Genomic DNA, 17,690 nt, shown 5'->3' on the forward strand with positions numbered 1-17,690 from the left:
TTGGATACCTTGTAGAACTAGCCCTTCTAACAGCTACAATGTACTCTGCCCTACTCTCTTCTTTTCCTTCCTTTAAAGAAATCTCTAGGTTTGAGGAGGGTCAGCTCCTAATGACTCCCTCCATTCGCAGCGGGGCGGCTGAGGATACTGCAGTCACCAGGTAGCAAATCTCTGAAGCCACCGTTCTGAGGCAGACTTTAAATCCTACAGAGAGTGTGTTTACAACAGATTTTCTTACTCAGTTTTTTTTTTAACTTGATGAGATGGCAAGATGCTGAGCACAGCTAATCTACCCAGACTCTATTTCCTACCTTAATGGAGAAACTGCCATTCTCATAACTGTAATGGCAAGACAGAAAGATTAGTTATATTGCTTCTTGCTTAAACGATGTGACTAACTTTTCCCCAAATAGAAGGGGTTCTTTCCAATACTGCACTACTCCTGTTTTTGTTTTTCATTTTGTGAAGAAAACAATTCTAAACTTCTCTCCAGTTCTTCTGATCAACAGCTACTAAGTACAAAATAAAATATGCATGTTATTGTTTCCATAGCAACTCAACAGGATCAGATACTGATACCTCTATTCTCTGAAAGAAAATGCTTTCTTCTTTTAAAATAACCATATTCTCCTATACAGTTAAGAATCCAAATCTACCAGAAATCTAGGAATATAGAATAGGACTTTTACAAAAATGTATAAAATGGTTTTTATCAAGTAGCTTTATTATTATACCATTTTATATTTATGATCGTTAGATGCCAAGATAGTAAATCATTTTAGACCAACTTACCAATGGCCTTTGTATAATGCCTTGCACCAAGCAAAAGTTCTGGAGCCCGATACCAAAATGTCACAACTACTGGATCCAAATCTGCTAGTGGCTTTAGAGGAGAATTGAATAATCTGGCAAAACCCATGTCAGCTAAAAAAATAAAATAAATTAACATAAAATTCAGTTTGATTGTTTCTCACCCTTTTGGCTAAGATCAAGTGTAAAATTCAGTTTGACATGCATTATTAGAACCATGCAAGGTTGATAATAGCTGCTGACCTTATAAAGCAATCCTTTTCCTCCCTTTTTAACCAGAGGTCTACACCAGGTACCAGAAAGGAATTACTTCATTTACCTTTATTATCTACCATCAGAAGTAGATACTATTATTGTGCCTGTTTTACTGATGAAGAAATTGAAGCTTAAACACATTCTGGGCTGGCGTGGTGGCTCACGCCTATAATCCCAGCACTTTGGGAGGCTGAGGCGGGCGGATCACCTGAGGTCAGGAGTTAGGGACCGCCTGCACAACATGGCGAAACACCATCTCTACTAAAAATACAAAAATTAGCTGGGCATGGTGGTGCACGCCTGTAATCCCAGCTACTTGGGAGGCTGAGGCAGGAGAACTGCTTGAACCCAGGAGGCGGAGGTTGCAGTGAGCCAAGATCACACCACTGTACTCCAGCCTGGGTGACAGAGTGAGACTCCATCCCCCGCCCCCCCAAAAAAGATATTCTGATTTGCCTAAGGTCACACAGCTAGTAAGTGCAGAGGCAGAATTAGAATCCAGGTCTGACTTCAGATTTCTGGCTTTCACAGACAGTTATAAAAACGTTCTTAAGTGTTTCTGAAATATAAAACAATTCAAAAGTCTCCCTGATTAATGATGACTTCTGTATGCTTATACATCTAAAAACGGACTGTGGCCAGGTGCAGTGGCTCACGCCTGTAATTCCACCACTTTGGGAGGCTGAGGTGGGAGGATCATGAGGTCAAGAAATCAAGACCATCTGGCCAACATGGTGAAACTCCATCTCTACTAAAAATACAAAAATCAGCTGGGTATGGTGGCGTGCACCTGTAGTCCCAGCTACTCAGGAGGCTGAGGCAGGAAAATCACATGAACCCAGGAGGCAGAGGTTGCAGTGAGCTGAGACTGTGCCACTGCACTTCAGCCTGGGTGACAGAGCAAGACTGTCTCAAAACAAACAAGAGACAGAGCAAGACTCTGTCTCGAACCAAACAAACAAACAAACAAAACCTGACTATGTCTTAGTTCAGTGTGTGCTGCAGCCAGATCCAACAAACTCACAAGAACTGATATATACACATCTTTTCCCAATTCTGCATTCAATGACAGCATACTGGTGATTTGGAATTGGCTATGGTAGAAGTATCTACAACATGGAAAACAGCAAATGCTACAAATTGGGACATTTTTTGCTCCAGAGAGCCAGTTGCTGAATGGTAATCAGCACATCACATGCATGTTTTCAAGAATATACACAGAACACATAAAAGATAATTTGTTGTAATTCAGCATTTAACAAAGCTCTAAACCAAAGCTAATCAGTTGAAATATTAGGGGTATATAAAAGTAGTAAAAAAAAATTACTACTGCAATAAGATCCTTGAAACTAATTTTCTTAAGATATCATAAATAACAAATACCTTTTATCTACAAAGTCCTTTGCAGTTTACAAATGGCTTTCATATACATCATATTTCACCTCATTGAATCCTCATAAGAATACTGGTTTAATCAGTATTTTGCTCCCTATTTCAGAGATGAAGAATCTAAGGCCCAAAGCAGTTAAATGACTTGTCTATGGTCACAGGGATAGTAAATAAAGATGCCAGTACTCAAACAAAAACCATTTTATAATTTAGGAGTTACCTTCTTAACTACTAAATCTGACATCCAACAAATTATACACATGATAATTGCAAGTCACAAAGGCAAAGTCACAAAAATAAGCCTCTGTAATTTCAATACATAATATATATAACAAATTTTGATAGTATAAGGGGCCCCAGTGTACTATAAAATGCATAAATGCACATAAAATTTTCAACCACAGAGTGTCATTTAATCTAAAACTAATGTGCTATGGTATAACATACATTAAAATTGTAATTTACATTTACATAGCAGAATAGGCAAAAAATCTTTTTAATTTATAGAAAGTTTGGGTTTTTTGTTGTGTTTCTGTTTTGAGATGGGGTCTCACTCTGTTGCCCAGGCTGGAGCGCTGTGGCGGCATCTCAGCTCACTACAACCTCTACCTCCTAAGTTCAAGTGATTCTCCTGCCTCGGACTCTCTATTAGCTGGGATTACAGGCACGTGCCACCACACCTGGCTAATTTTTGTATTTTAGCAGAGATGGGGTTTCACCATGTTGGCCAGGCTGGTCATGAACTCCTGACCTCAAGTGATCTGCCTGCCTCAGCCTCCCAAAGGGCTGGGATTACAGGCATGAGCCACTGCGCCCAGCCTGTAGTGATTCTGTTTCTTTGGATTTTGAATAATTTGTAAGACTGTTTTGAGAATGCTTTGGAGTATCTAGCTCTTAAAAACTAAAGCTATCCAAAGGAAGCCTGTGGTGATGCCTACTCTTTTTAAACTACATGTCCCTATACCAAACAAAAATATTCAAGTTCATTCTACCAATATTACACCTATTATTCTACAATATTACACAATATTCAAGGCACTGCTTTATATATTTAATAAATGCTAATTGTTGTTGATGACAAAGTAATATGATGGAATGCTGTTTCATCCATTGAAAAACATTTTAAAGTGAAGTTAGCTAAAGCCAATATTTCTCCCGTTATTCTCTACCTCCTAAGTTTTACCTAAGCCTCATATATTCACTCACAGATGAAATCAAGGCCAGAAGGAAAAAATAGATACTTTTAAAAACAATTCCCATGTATTTTATGAACTTTAAAAGAGTTTCAAACTACTTTTCAAATAATTACTAATTTAGACAAAAGGTAATCAGCCTAAAGATTACTGTAACAGTTGACTTTCTAAAATTACACATGGATGAAATTGTTACAGTTCATGGATAAGGGTAGTAAAATTCTGGTGTGGGTACTAATTAGCATCAAATGATGAAACGCAGCAACAAACAAGGTCTACCACTAAGGAACTTACATGAAGGTGAGATGACAAAATATACAGAGTAGAAGCAAAAAAGTGATAAGTACTGTGAGAATAAAGGAAGTTGTTACCGGTTTCTACTAGATGCTAAGTTCCCTGGGGGAAGGTGTATTTCTCCTTTATTATGTTATCTGGAACAATGTACAATAAACATTTGTAAAAGCAGACTAAATTGAAAGGATTTGGGCTGGATCCTGAAGGATGAATTATTTTGAACAGCAAAGGAGGAAGGCAATAAGCATTTTAGGTAAGGCCTGGGAAGTTTTTAGGTTGCTGAGAATGGGAAGGCTCAGATATAGCAAAGGGCAAAATGTGTTTTCCATGCAACTATCCTTTTCTTACCCACTCCTTTGTCCCACCACCGCCCCCTGGATATGGAGTCTTGCTCTGTTGTCCAGGCTGGAGTGCAGTGGTGCTATCTCGGCCCACTGCAACCTCCGCCTCCTGGGTTCAAGCGATTCTCCTGCCTCAGCCTCCCAAGTAGTTGGGATTACAGGCACGCACCAACACGCCCAGCTAATTTTTGTATTTTCAGTAAAGACGGGGTTTCACCATGTTGGCCAGATGGTCTCCATCTCTTGATATCGTGATATGCCTGCCTTGGCCTCTCAAAGTGCTGGGATTACAGGCATGAGCCACCGTGCCCAGCCCAACTATCCTTTTCTTTTAAGCCAAAAAAGAACACTGTATCAAACCATTAGGCATAGGCATCAGCATTACTAATGTTTAAAAAAAAAATAGTGGCTACTAAAACAAAATTTAAAATCCATTTAATAAACTATCTTGACTGTCCACTAGATCTTTATCATTAATTATTTCTTATTTTTAACCCTGGTTTTATCCCTAATCTTGGTAGAATTACAATCTTAAAACTCTTAATAGTGAGGTAACTAAGTGGGCCGCCCAGAGTACAGAATTTTATGTTAAGGAGTACTAAGAGAAGAAATTAGATTTGGGTGACTGGGAGAAAGGTGACGAATGGAACAAACAAGGGGAAAACAAGATGATGATGATGAATTTGGTTTGGGACAATGGAGGGTAAGTTACCAGCAAGATATCCAAATGGAAATAAAGACTTCAGCTAGGGTGAGAGATTAGACTCTGGTATCAAGATCTTAGAATCATTTTCATAAATCCATGATCCTGAGGCCACAACTTATCAATTTCCTAAAGAAGTAATTTTAGAGAGAGGCCATGTCCTAAGCCAGTGCCTGGAAACAACAGGTTAGTAGGAGTAAGAGGCAAGAATGAATAAAATGCAAAGTCACAGCAAAAGTGGGAGGCAGAAAAATTGAATTATGGTATGTCATATAGACCAAGGGAGAAAACACCCTCAAAGCCAGACCGTCAGAAGAACAAATGGTTTACTGCAGTAAAGGAGAAAGGTGATTAATACAGGCCACTTGATTTGGTAAGGTAGAGGTCACAGGTGTCCTTTTAGAGAGGACTTTTGATAGAGGGATGCAATTAGAGGCCAAATTATAACAAATTAGAGTAAGCAGAACATCATGTGTTCTAAAAGTAGAGGAACAAAATGGGAAATGAACAGAACAAGTGCTAAAGAAAACAAGATAGATATAAGATTTATTTTAAATTGGGAAGAAGACGATGAAGGTTTAAAGGTGAAAAAGAGAAACTTGAGAAGGGGAAAATGGCAGTACTATGAGGAGTTTCATTAAGGTAGGAAGACATTTAGAAGCTACGAAGGGCACTAGTAGATAGGACTTAGGAAGGGAAAGTCTCTCTTTCATAGAGGCTTTCTCAAGGGCAGGGCTGTACAGCCACAGAGTAGAGGTCAGTGAGGTCACACCAGACAGCTCTGATATCACTATGCAGGGATGTTTGCAGGGAAAGAGCCTCAGGACTTGGAATTCAAGTTCTAGCTTTGACAGGCTGAGGAAGCTACAACCTCTCTAAATATTGTCTTCCTTATCTTCAGAGGGTGGTTGTGTAAAATAAATGAGGTAACATATGAAAGTACCTATTGCAATGTATAGTAAACTGTTCATTTTACTGTCTCTCACAGAAGAGACCATCCTTTACCTCCTTTTCACCTGTATCTGGCAAAAAATAGGAACTCAATAAATGCCTCTAAGAAAAGGTGTGCAAGAGTAAAATAAAAATAGAGATAAGTGAGAAAGTATGGTGGAAGTGGAGGAGGGAAGAGAAAGAAAGCTACCAGCTACTTAATTAACATCAAACTTTTGAATGAATCTGATAATCTCAGCAAATTTAGGATAGAAGTGTTTAAAGAAAAGGGTTGGTTTAGAACAGCTTCTTTAGCAACTGGGCTAGGGAGTTAACTGAAGAAGTAGAAAACCAAACAGCAGGGCAGGCTTGAAATAGGGCAGCATGAATTTGTAGTGGGTCAAGTGAACACAATTCTGCATCACCTTTAGCATGGTATATTCTAATAGCAAAGAAATCAGGCTGATGAATACATTTTAACATATTTCTAAAAAGCATTCAACTTTCAATAAATATAATTTCTAGTAAAAGAAATTAGAATAGGCTGGGCATGGTGACTCATGCCTGTAATCCCAGCACTTTGGGAGGCCAAGGCAAACAGATCACCTGAGGTTGGGAGTTCAAGACCAGCCTGGCCAACATGGTGAAACTCATCTCTATTAAATACACAAAAAAATCAGCCAGGCATGGTGGCGGGAGCCTGGAGTCGCAGCTACTTGGGAGATTGAGGCAGGGAAAATTGCTTGAACCCAGGAGGCGGAGGTTGCAGTGAGCTAAGATCATACCATTGCACTCCAGCATGGGCAACAGAGAGAGACTCTTGTCTCAAAAAAAGAAATTAGAATAAAGCGTTTATTAGCTCATCTTCTCCCCAAATATGTAATAGGTATAAATGATGCCGATTATTTTTTAGAACATTCAGGATTACAAAGGAAATCTTAATATACAAATAAGATTCCTGCTAGTGCCTCAATCGAAGAGAGGCAGCTAAGAGAGTCTGTAAACATATATATCCATTTGGCAAAGATACATTAGTACTTGGCTCAAGACATGCAGGCCAGGTGTGGTGACGTAGGGAGAACCTGTGAAGGTTTAAATGAATTCGCTCAGGGTGGGGAGGAAAATATTCAGGAAGAGAATATTTGGTAAACCTGAAACAAAGGTAAGATTTAGAGGATTGTATTTAAGGTGGCTGTGCAGGACAGTGGTGGTGACATAAACACATGCTTGGGTTATTGTATGGGAATCGAATGCTTTTGTGAACTTACTTGTCAATTTCCAGTGATGCCTCAACTTAGAACTAAAGAATCCTATTTTGGGAAAAAGCCTAGGAGTTTTGCAGACTATCTTTCTACATTTTCCAATATATTTTCTAACAATAATAAGAGAAAGTAAATTTAAAATTAACTACCTAAATAAGGGCATTAAGAGGGGAAACCACCTTTGCAGTTAACTTCAGTTTTTAAATAAATTATTTTAGGAATAATTACCTACCTATTTTGACTCTCCCCCTCTCAGGACCTTCTCCCATTACTAGGATATTTGCTGGTTTCTAGAAATAAAAATAGAGCATTCAAATTACCATGTTTATTCTTTTGACATGCTCTAAAATGGACAAAAGTTCTTATCATATGAAAAATCATTTTTGTATTTTCATCAAAACTAAATCAAATATTAAGCGTCCTCTACAGAGTTAAGCATTTGACATAATTGAAGTCAGCACTAACTTTATATAAACATCCTTGCTATGGAAACACACCTTATTTGCAAAATTATGTCATACAAATAATTACAAAGCAATTAAAGCTATCATTTCTATTCATCCCATAGAAAAAACTAATAATTTTTAAACCTGCACAGAGTTTATGTGGTTGAAAACTTTTATATAAAATTTCAAACCACAACATAATCGCCTTCATGTGAATAAGTCGAATGGAATATTCCTTCCTAAATATTTCTAAACTACCATAGAAAAATATGATCAGCATTCAACAACTCTATTAAAATTCATGCATCAGCTATCATACATGCAAAAGAAATAAATTCCAAATATAATTTCAAGATGTAGGAAAATAAAAACCAAGGCTAATACAGAACTATAAAAAGAAAAGAGTGGGCTGCAAAGGGTATTTTCAGTCACCCTTATCTATAGACACTTGGAAACAGAAAAACTGTTGAGATAGGCTTTGGAAGGGGGAGAGAGTGAGTCTCCTTTGTAAAGTCTTCGGAGGAAAATGTATGTGTTTTTAACTTATTGGACTCATTTATTCAATCAACAAATGTATTTTCAGTATCTTCTAAGGATCAAGAACCATGCCAAGCTTTAAGAGGGAAAACAAAAGCACAGTAAAAACTAAGTTCCTAACCTCCAGATGCTTACTACATAAGTAGAAAGAAAACTAAGAAGCATTGTATAATATTAGAAGCTAGTGCCATGTATGAGTTACAGAGAAGACTGAGGTCTTGGGTTCAAGATTAAGCTGAATTACTTTAAAGATCCCTTTCAATTTGCTGATTGTTAAAAATGTTTCAATGAAAACAAAAAGCACTAAAAAAACTAATTCAAAGGAGGAAGTGATGAATTAAAGATTCCATTAAGGGAAATGTTCATTGGGAATGGAAGTGGGAATGGTGTCCATTAGACGGATATGAAAATGAACAGGAACCATCATGGCAGAGCAGAGGAAGGGCAAGGACACCACAGAGAGTGGAAAAAGGATATGACCAGGTATGCATAAGACACGGAAGTCTGACTTCGGCCAGGTGCAGTGGCTCACACCTGTTATCCCAGGACTTTGGGAGGCCGAGGCGGGAGGATCACCTGAGTCTAGGAGTTCAAGGCCAGCCTGGGCAAAACACAAAAGAGTGAGATTCTGTTTCTACAGATAATTTTTAAAAAGAGCCTAGTGTGGTGGCATGCACCTGGAGTCCCAGCTACTCAGGAGGCTGAGGTGGAAGGACTGCTTGAGTCCAGGAGATTGAGGCTACCAGGGTACTACCATGAGCCATGATTCGCCACTGCACTCCAGCCTGGGTAACAGAGCAAGATCCTGTCACCAAAAAAAAAAAAAAAAAAAATTTATTCTGAAAAGGGCTCATGTTAAGAGTAGTAGGATGAACCTAGACTCTGGATAGTCTTAAATGCCAAGTGAAGTAATTGGACCATTATATTACAGTCAGTGAGTTTATAGGAGAGGAGGAGGAAGTGGAACTGGGTGTGAGGTGGTAAGAGCTCTGTCCAATGTCTTGTCAGTAGAAATGGCAAGGGAGGTATGGAGCTGAGAAGCATTTTAGAGGAGAAAATTAACAGGACTTTGTGACTGGCTTAAGTTAAAAGAATAAGAAAAAGGGTGGTAAAGATTTTACCAAAGTTTTAAGTTTATGTGACTGGAAGAATAATGGTGCCTTTTATGGACATAGAAAAGTTGTAAGAGGAAATGGTTTAAAAATAAAGAACAATAAAGAGGAGACAACATATTGAGTTTGAAAAATGGTTAGGCATGGTAGCTCAAACCTGTAATCCCAGTACTTTGGGAAGTCGAAACAGGAGGATCGTTTAAGCCCAGGAGTTTGAGACCAGCCTAGGCAACATGGAGAGACAAAAATTATCCAGACATGGTGGCACATGCCTGTGATCCCAGCTACTTGGGAGGCTGAGGTGAGAGGACTGCTTGAGCCCAGGAGGTTGAGGCTACAGTGAGCTGTGATCGTGCCATTGCACTCAAGCCTGGGCAACAGAGTGAGACCCTGTCTCAAAAAATAATAAATAAAACGAAAGAGTTTGAGAAATGTGAGATGCCTAAGTCATACTAGCCAGAGGAATGAGAAGAGGAAGATTTGGATTTGAAAGTTATTATCACTAGAGTGTGATACCTGAAAACATGAGATGAGATTGGTTCACCCTACTAGAAAGAAAAAACTATTTATCAAAGGTCCATTATGTATAAAGTGTTGTACTTCAGGCCTTTAGGAACAACAAGAAATAAAACATGAAGTTCTTGACTTTAAGGCGCTTAAATCTAGGAGGAAAACACAGGAAAACAGCTTTGAAGACTACAAGGCAGAGGCTGGGCACAGTGGCTCACACTTGTAATCCCAGGCACTTTGGAAGGCGGAAGCATGTGGATCACCTGAGGTCAGGAGTTCAAGACCGGCCTGGTCAACATGGTGAAACCCCATTTCTACTAAAAATGCAAAAATTAGCTGGGCATGGTGGTGTGCGCCTGTAGTCCCAGCTACTTGGGAGGCTGAGGCAGGAGAATTGCTTGAATCCTGGAGGTGGATGTTGAGGTGAGCTGAGATTGCACCACTGTACTCTAGCCTGGGTAACATAGTGGACTCCAACAAGAAGAAAAGAAAGGAGAAGAGAGGAGGCAGAGGGCAGATTATGAAAAGTAACAATATAGAAAGAAAAACTGCATGGAATGAATGATTCGTTTCATTGGACATCAGTATAGTCTTTAGGAAGATGACTCTGGATGACTTTAAGTGAGGATAACTAAGATTTGGATAAGCATAAACAACAACAAAAAAAACTTTTCAGGCTCATGGAACCCCACAGGTAAGGACATAAAAACACAGACATGGCATATTGAGAGCCTATACATATTTTGATGTGACAAGAGCAGTGAATGTTTGGTGTAGAAATGCAACTGGAAAACTATATTGGGAATAAAATACCAGATTAAGGAAATTAGAGGCCAGGCACAGTGGCTCACGCCTGTAATCCCAGCACTTTAGGAGGCCAAGGCGGGTGGATCACTTGAGATCAGGAGTTTGAGACCAGCCTGAACAACATGGTGAAACCCCATCTCTACTAAAATTGTACAAAAATTTCGCTGGGCATGGTGGTGCACACCTGTAATCCCAGCTACTTGGGAGGCTAAGGCAGGAGAATTGCTTGAACCCAGGAGGCAGAGGTTGCAGTGAGTCAAGATCACACCATTGCACTCCAGCCTGGGCAACAAGAGCAAAACTCTGTCTCAAAAATAAATAAACAAATAAATAAATAAAAATAAAAAAATAAAAAAATTGGAATTTATTCTTGGCAAGCCAAGATAGGACAGTGAGATAATCATATCTATATTTAGGAAGAAAGTCTGATAGCCATATGAAGGATGGATTGGAAAGGATGGATGGACAACAAAATAGAGACAGACAGACCAGTTTGAAGTGGCTAAAATAGTTTAGGGAAAAGTAAGGGCACCCTAACTTGTGAAAATGGTCATAAAGGAACATACAAAAGCATTTCAAGGTAAGGGTTCAAGACTTGGCTGGGCATGGTGGCTCATGCCTGTAATCCCAGCACTTTGGGAGGCTGAGGTGGGCAGATTATGAGGTCAGGAGTTCGAGACCAGCCTGACCGACTGTAGAGACCGAGGTGAAACCTCGTCTCTACTAAAAGTACAAAAATTAGCCGGGTATGGTGGTGTATGTCTGTAATCCCAGTTACTCAGGAGGCTGAGGCAGGAGAATCACTTGAACCTGGGAAGTGGAGGTTGCAGTGAGCCGAGATTACACCACTGCATTCCAGCCTAGGCGACAAGAGTGAGACTCTGTCTCAAAAAAAAAAAAAAAGAAAAAGAGTTCAAGACTTGGTATTGCCTTTTCACACCATCTTCTCAATCCTCATTCATTCAACAAATATTGTTTGATCACAAACTAAGTAACAGGCAGTGATTTAGATGCTACAGAAGCAGCAGAAAACAAAAACAGGAAAAATTTTTGCCCTCATGGAGCTTACAGTCTAGTGAGAAGAGAAAGACAATAAATAAATAAGTATACAAAGTATACAACATATCATATACTGATAAGTACCATGGAAAAGAAAACAAAAAGTGAATACAAAAGATTGTCACATCTGTTATTACGGCTGACTAGGTGCTCTGATGGACCCTGCCCTTAACAGAACAGCTATATGCTATATAAGAAACAAACCAGGCATGGTGGTCTACACCTGGAATCCCAGTTACTCCAGAAGCTGAGGTGGGAGGATTGCCTGAGCCCAGGATTTCGAGGCCAGGCTGGGAGAAACCCTGTTTTTGATAGGAGAGGAGGGGAGGGGGCAGAAAGGGGAAAAGGAGGGGAGAGGAGGAAAAGGGAGAAGGAAAGGGGGAAGAGGGAGAGAGAGACAGCAGAGGAAAGGGAAAGGAGAGGAAAAGGAAAAGAAAGGAAATATTCCTTGAAGCATCCTGGATCACACAAGAGATAACAAACTTTACCCTCACTCCAAATAAGGTATCCTTGTGGCTGGAGAGTTAGGGAAAGGCAAGATAGGCCTGAGAGCAGCTGCCAATAATGCACTTCAGCAAGGACACTGAGCCTTGGGCCACCAGCAAGGTAAGGAAGCTGAGCCTGCTACCCCACAATCACCAAGACCTTCAAGGGCACTAAAGGAAACCTAGATGCTACCAGTAGAAGCCAAAGCAAACCCTTTCTGGAGGAAACACTTACCAACTTAGGCCTGATGAGTAAAACAATACATTTTCCAGCTAAAAGACACAGGTATTTCCATATTGGATTAAAAACAAAATCCATGCTATTTACAAGAGGTCCACCTAAAGGTAAGAACCATAAAAGCTGAAAGTAAAAGGATGTTAAAAGATATATTAGGCAAACTGCCAAAGGAAAGCTGGGTCAACTATGGCAACATCAGACAAAATAGCTTTTAAGACAAAAACATTATTAGGATAGAACTGGAGATCATTACGTTATATGAAATAAACCAGGCACAGAAAGACAAACTTTGTATGTTCTCATTTATTTGTGGGAGCTAAAAATTTAAAACAACTGGCTGGGTGAAGTGGCTCAATAAATAAAAAAGGGGTACTAAGATTTTGGGTTTATAGCTAAGGATAACTAAGATTTTGACAAGCATAAACAACAACAACAACAAAAAAGTTTTCAGGCTCATGGAACCCTACAGGTAAGGACACAGTCACATAAATACGCAGACATGGCATATTGAGAGTTTATATATATTTTGATGTGACAAGCGCAGTGAATGTTTGGTGTAGAAATGCAATTGGAAAACTATTTTGGGAATAAAATACCACATTAAAGAAATTGGAATTTATTCTATAGGCAAAGCCAAGACAGGACAGTGATCACAGCACTTTGCAAAGCTGAGGCAGGATGATCACTTGAACCCAGGATTTCAAGACCAGCCTGGGCAACACAGTGAGACTCCAACTCTAAAAAAAAAATTTTTTTAAATTAAAACAATTGGCCAGGCATGGTGGCTCACGCCTGTAATCCCAGCACTTTGGGGGGCCAAGGCGGGTGGATCATGAGGTCAGGAGTTTGAGACCAGCCTGGCCAACATGGTGAAACCCTGTCTCTACTAAAAATACAAAAATTAGCCGAGCATGATGGCCTGCGCCTGCAGTCCCAGCTACTCGGGAGGCTGAGGCAGGAGAATTGCTTTAACCTGGGAGGCAGAGGTTGCAGTGAGCTGAGATCAGGCCACTGCACTCCAGCCTGGGTGACACAGAGAGACTTCATCTCAAAAAAAAAAAAAAAGAAAAAGAAAAAAAAATTTCTTAAAATTGACTTTATGGAGACAGAGAGTAGAAATATGGTTACCAGAGGCTGGGAAGGGTAGTAGGAGCAGGAGGGAGGAGGAACTGGGACTGTAATGGGCACAAAAAATAGAAAGAATAAATAAGAAGTAGTATTTGATAGCAAAACAGGGTGACTACAGATACTAATTAAATTGTACTTTTAAAGATAACTAAAAGAGTAGAATTGGATTGTTTGTAACACAAAGGATAAATGCTTGAGGTGATGGATACCTCATTTACCCTCTTGTGATTATTACACATTGCATGCCTTTATCAAAATATCTCATGTAACCCATAAATATACACATCTACTATACACCCAGTCCCTCGCGGGCTGGGACCTCCGCGCACTCCCTCCCCCCAACAATGGAACAGAAAGCCATAATGTTTTTAAGCAAAACCAGTGAAACCCAAGCCTCTCCTTCCTCTGGTGTTTTAGAACTACAAAGGAGGTGAAGGGGTGTGGGGGGCAGGGGAAGAAAAAGGGTAGAAATCTACTATGTGCCTGTAAAAATTTAAAAATTTCAAAAAACAAATAGGGCTAGAGATGGTCACTATATAATGATACAAAGTTCAATTCACCCACCAAGAAGAGGCATTAATCCTAAACCTGTTACATACTTAAAAAATATAATGTGGGCCGGGCGCGGTGGCTCAAGCCTGTAATCCCAGCACTTTGGGAGGCCGAGACGGGCGGATCACGAGGTCAGGAGATCGAGACCATCCTGGCTGACACGGTGAAACCCCATCTCTACTAAAAAAAAATACAAAAAACTAGCCAGGTGAGGTGGCGAGCGCCTGTAGTCCCAGCTACTCGGGAGGCTGAGGCAGGAGAATGGCGTGAACTCGGCAGGCGGAGCTTGCAGTGAGCAGAGATCGTGCCGCTGCACTCCAGCCTGGGCGACAGAGCAAGACTCCGTCTCAAAAAAAAAAAAAAATGTGAAGCAAAAACTAATATAACTTCAGGGAGTGAAAAGGTCAATGATAACATACTTTTCTCAATTATTCATATGTCAAACAGACAAAAGATTAGTAAAATACAGACTATCCAAAGGATACAATTAACTAGGATGACCTAGAGAGCATATATACAACTTTCTACCCAATAATTAGACAGTACACATTTTTCTCAAGCACACATGGAACATTTACAAATACTGATCATATACTAACAGCTCTCAAGAAATTTCAAGAAATTTTTTTATCAAATAGACGATGTTCTCAGACCACAATCCAATTAAGGTGAAAGTCAATTACAAAACTATAAATGTAAAACTCTATATATTTGAAAAATTTTAAATATTTCTAAATTATTCAGAGTAAAAGGAGAAACCATAAAAAGTTTAAAATACTCAGAACTGAAATAATGAAAATACTATCTACCAAAACTTTGTAGAAGGCATCTAATACGGTCCTTACAAGGAAAATGTATAGCCTTAAATATTTATGTTAGTAAGAGAGAAAGGCTGAGAACAATGAGTTATGTGCTCAAGAAGTTTAAAAACAGAGAAAGAGAGAAAAGTTCAACAGAATAAACCAAAAGAAAGTAGAAGTAGAAAGATAAAGGGTAGGATTGCGGGGCGGCGGCAAGTGAGGGGTCGGTTCAGACACACATGATCCGTGGTCCCTCGGTACTGGAGGGACTCGTGAGGCGGAGCCCAGAAATCCGGGGGTGGATAAGACACTGCGTCCCCTCCAATTCCCGAACTCTTGAAGATGGCTGGAGGCCAACAGAGTCCCTACAGGTGGTGTCCACGGTGATGCATGGACACTGAGCAGCTGTTTTCCCGTTTCTGGCCTCCAGTGCCTATCCAGGGACCGCGGGATGGCCGCGCATGGCGGGCCGCGTTTCCTCCTGACCTTCGACTTCGACGAGACTACCGTGGACAAAAAACAGTGACCACTCAATCGTGCGAACCGTGCCAGGCCAGCAGCCGCAGGAGAGCCTGCGAGCCATCTACCGCGATGAGCTTCTACAAGTACATGCAGTGCGTCTTCCAGTACCTGGGCAAGCAGGGTGCGCGGTCGCGGGACCTGCGCGCCACCTACGAAGCCATCCCTTTGTCGCCAGGCATGGGCAACCGCTGCAGTTTGTGGCTAAGCAGGGCACCTGCTTCGAGGTGATTCTCATCTCTGATGCCAACACCTTTGGCATGGAGAGCGCGCTGCGCGCCACCGGCCACCACAGCCTGTTCCGCCGCATCCTCGGCAACTAGTCCGGGTCCGACCCGCGGGGACAGCTGGCTCTGCGGCCGTTCCATACACACAGTTGCGCGCACTGCCCCGCCAACATGTGCATGCACAAGGTGCTCAGCTACTACCTGCGTGAGCGGGCCCACGACGGCGTGCACTTCGAGCACCTCTTCCCCAGGAGCGACGGCGCCAACGACTTCTGCCCCATGGGGCTGCTAGCGGGCGGCGACGTGGCCTTCCCGCGCCGCGGCGACCCCATGCACCGCCTCATCCAGGAAGCCCAAAAGGCGGAGCCCAGCTGGTTCCGTGCCAGCGTGGTGCCCTGGGAAACCGACGTGCGCCTCCACCTGTCACTGAAGGTGCTGAAGTAGTGCCGAGTACCGCCGCCTGCAGGGGGGCACCCGGGCCAACGGCGGAGGGGGCGGGGAGCAGGGATTCGGGAAAGACAAAGTTAGTTTTATTACTCCCTTTTCCCTTTGGCTTTGCTATATGCCCCTCTGGGAATTTCTGGAAACTCGTCCATTTCGGGGCTTAGGGACAGGGACTCAGAGCCGTCCCTATCGATGCAGTTAACCCACCTCGGCTGCCTCACCCGTTCCGCTGCGCATAGGTGAGTTCTGGCGTCTGACCCATCGCAGGGTGGCGCGCAAACGTTGGAAGGCAGCAGTGTTTCCTGGTCCTCCCAAGTGGTAGGAAGGAGCTCCCTGGCAGGTGAGAGAAGGAAAATCTCCCGCCGCTGTAACTGTTGCCTCGGTCCGTGTGACCGCCATCCTCCAAGTCTTCTATGGGGAACCCAGGATCCTGAAATTCTCGTGGCCGCAAGGACTCCCCACAGACACAGAGGAAGGTCTCCGCCTATGGCCCCAGGCCTTCACGATCTTGCTTCACCCACCGCGACCCCACACTATTTCTGTGCTGTCTACACTCTCTTGTCTCCCTACCCCTGCACTCCCCTCTAAGACCCCCAAAGGAAAAGCCAGAGGGAACAAACGCCCCCTGGTGGTGATACGAGGTAGCGCACCGTCCGGCTCGGGTCCGGCCGGCCAGTAACCTCGAAGCATGCGAGGTTGCACCCCAGCCTCGTCTATGCAGCAAGAGACCAGGGATATCACCAAAGTCGCCCTGGCGGGCTGGGACCTCCGCGCACTCCTTCCCCCCAACAATGGAACAGAAAGCCATGATGTTTTTAAGCAGAACCAGCGAAACCCAAGCCTCTCCTTCCTCTGGTGTTTTAGAACTACAAAAGAGGTGCAGAGGGGCAGGGGCGGGGGCGGGGGGGAAGATAAAAGGTAGAAATCCATGAACCAGAGAGAATTATGAAGACTTTGGGACAACTGGAGCAAGATGAGAAAAAGTGCAAATAAACTACATTAGATCCAGTAGAGAATAGAAAAATTTAAAAAATCCCAAGAATAACTTTATTAATTTGAAAATGTAAATAAAGTCAAAAATGTAACTTACAAATTGATTTACAATGAATTACAAAAACTGAAGAAACTAAGAAATGCTAAATAAACTAAAACTGTAGTTAAAAATCTTTCTGAGAAAACACCAACCACAGATGATTTTAAAGGCGAGTTCTCAAAATTTTCAACAAACGGATTGTTTCAATATAATTCAAACACTGTCACATAACAGACAAAGATGAAATGCTCCAAACATATTCTAGAAGGTCAATATAATGTTGGTAGCAAAACCAAAGAATGAAAAAGAAAAACTTCAGGCCAACCTTACTCATGCATATAGCTGTAAAAATATTTAACAAAATATTAGTAAACCAAATCCATCCAAATGGCTTAATATCAGAAAATCTATGTAAGTTTATCACCATATGAACAGACTAAAGAAGAAAATGATAAAATCATCTTGATAGATGCTTGGGGAAAAAAACCAGGTGATAGAATTTAACACCCATTCATGATAAATTTTCAGCAAGTTAGGCTAGAAAAAATCTACCTTAACCTGACAACAGGCACACACCAAAAAATTAAGAAGGAAACATTAGAAGCATTTCCTTTAA

At 41.4% G+C, this 17,690-nt stretch overlaps 1 protein-coding gene and 1 pseudogene across 7 annotated transcripts in view; one reads left to right on the top strand and one right to left on the bottom strand.

Annotated features, from left to right (window-relative positions):
• The window catches only part of CDK19 (cyclin dependent kinase 19), a 226,907-nt gene that overhangs the window by 18,995 nt on the left and 190,222 nt on the right, over positions 1-17,690 (bottom strand). For 6 of the 7 annotated variants that reach the window (XM_033234887.1, XM_033234890.1, XM_033234893.1 and 3 more), the window contains 2 exons: positions 7,410-7,467; positions 793-924 (listed from right to left, as the gene is read on the bottom strand). In XM_033234887.1, the coding sequence (XP_033090778.1) occupies positions 793-924; positions 7,410-7,467 (190 nt within the window). The remainder of the gene's footprint in view (positions 1-792; positions 925-7,409; positions 7,468-17,690) is intronic. The other variant, XM_033234889.1, reaches the window with a different exon arrangement.
• On the top strand, positions 8,564-16,049 carry LOC117098055 (annotated as a pseudogene).

Source organism: Trachypithecus francoisi, unplaced genomic scaffold (assembly GCF_009764315.1).
Source record: "Trachypithecus francoisi isolate TF-2019V2 unplaced genomic scaffold, Tfra_2.0 Lachesis_group15, whole genome shotgun sequence".
In the NCBI taxonomy this organism is placed as follows: Eukaryota; Metazoa; Chordata; class Mammalia; order Primates; family Cercopithecidae; genus Trachypithecus; species Trachypithecus francoisi.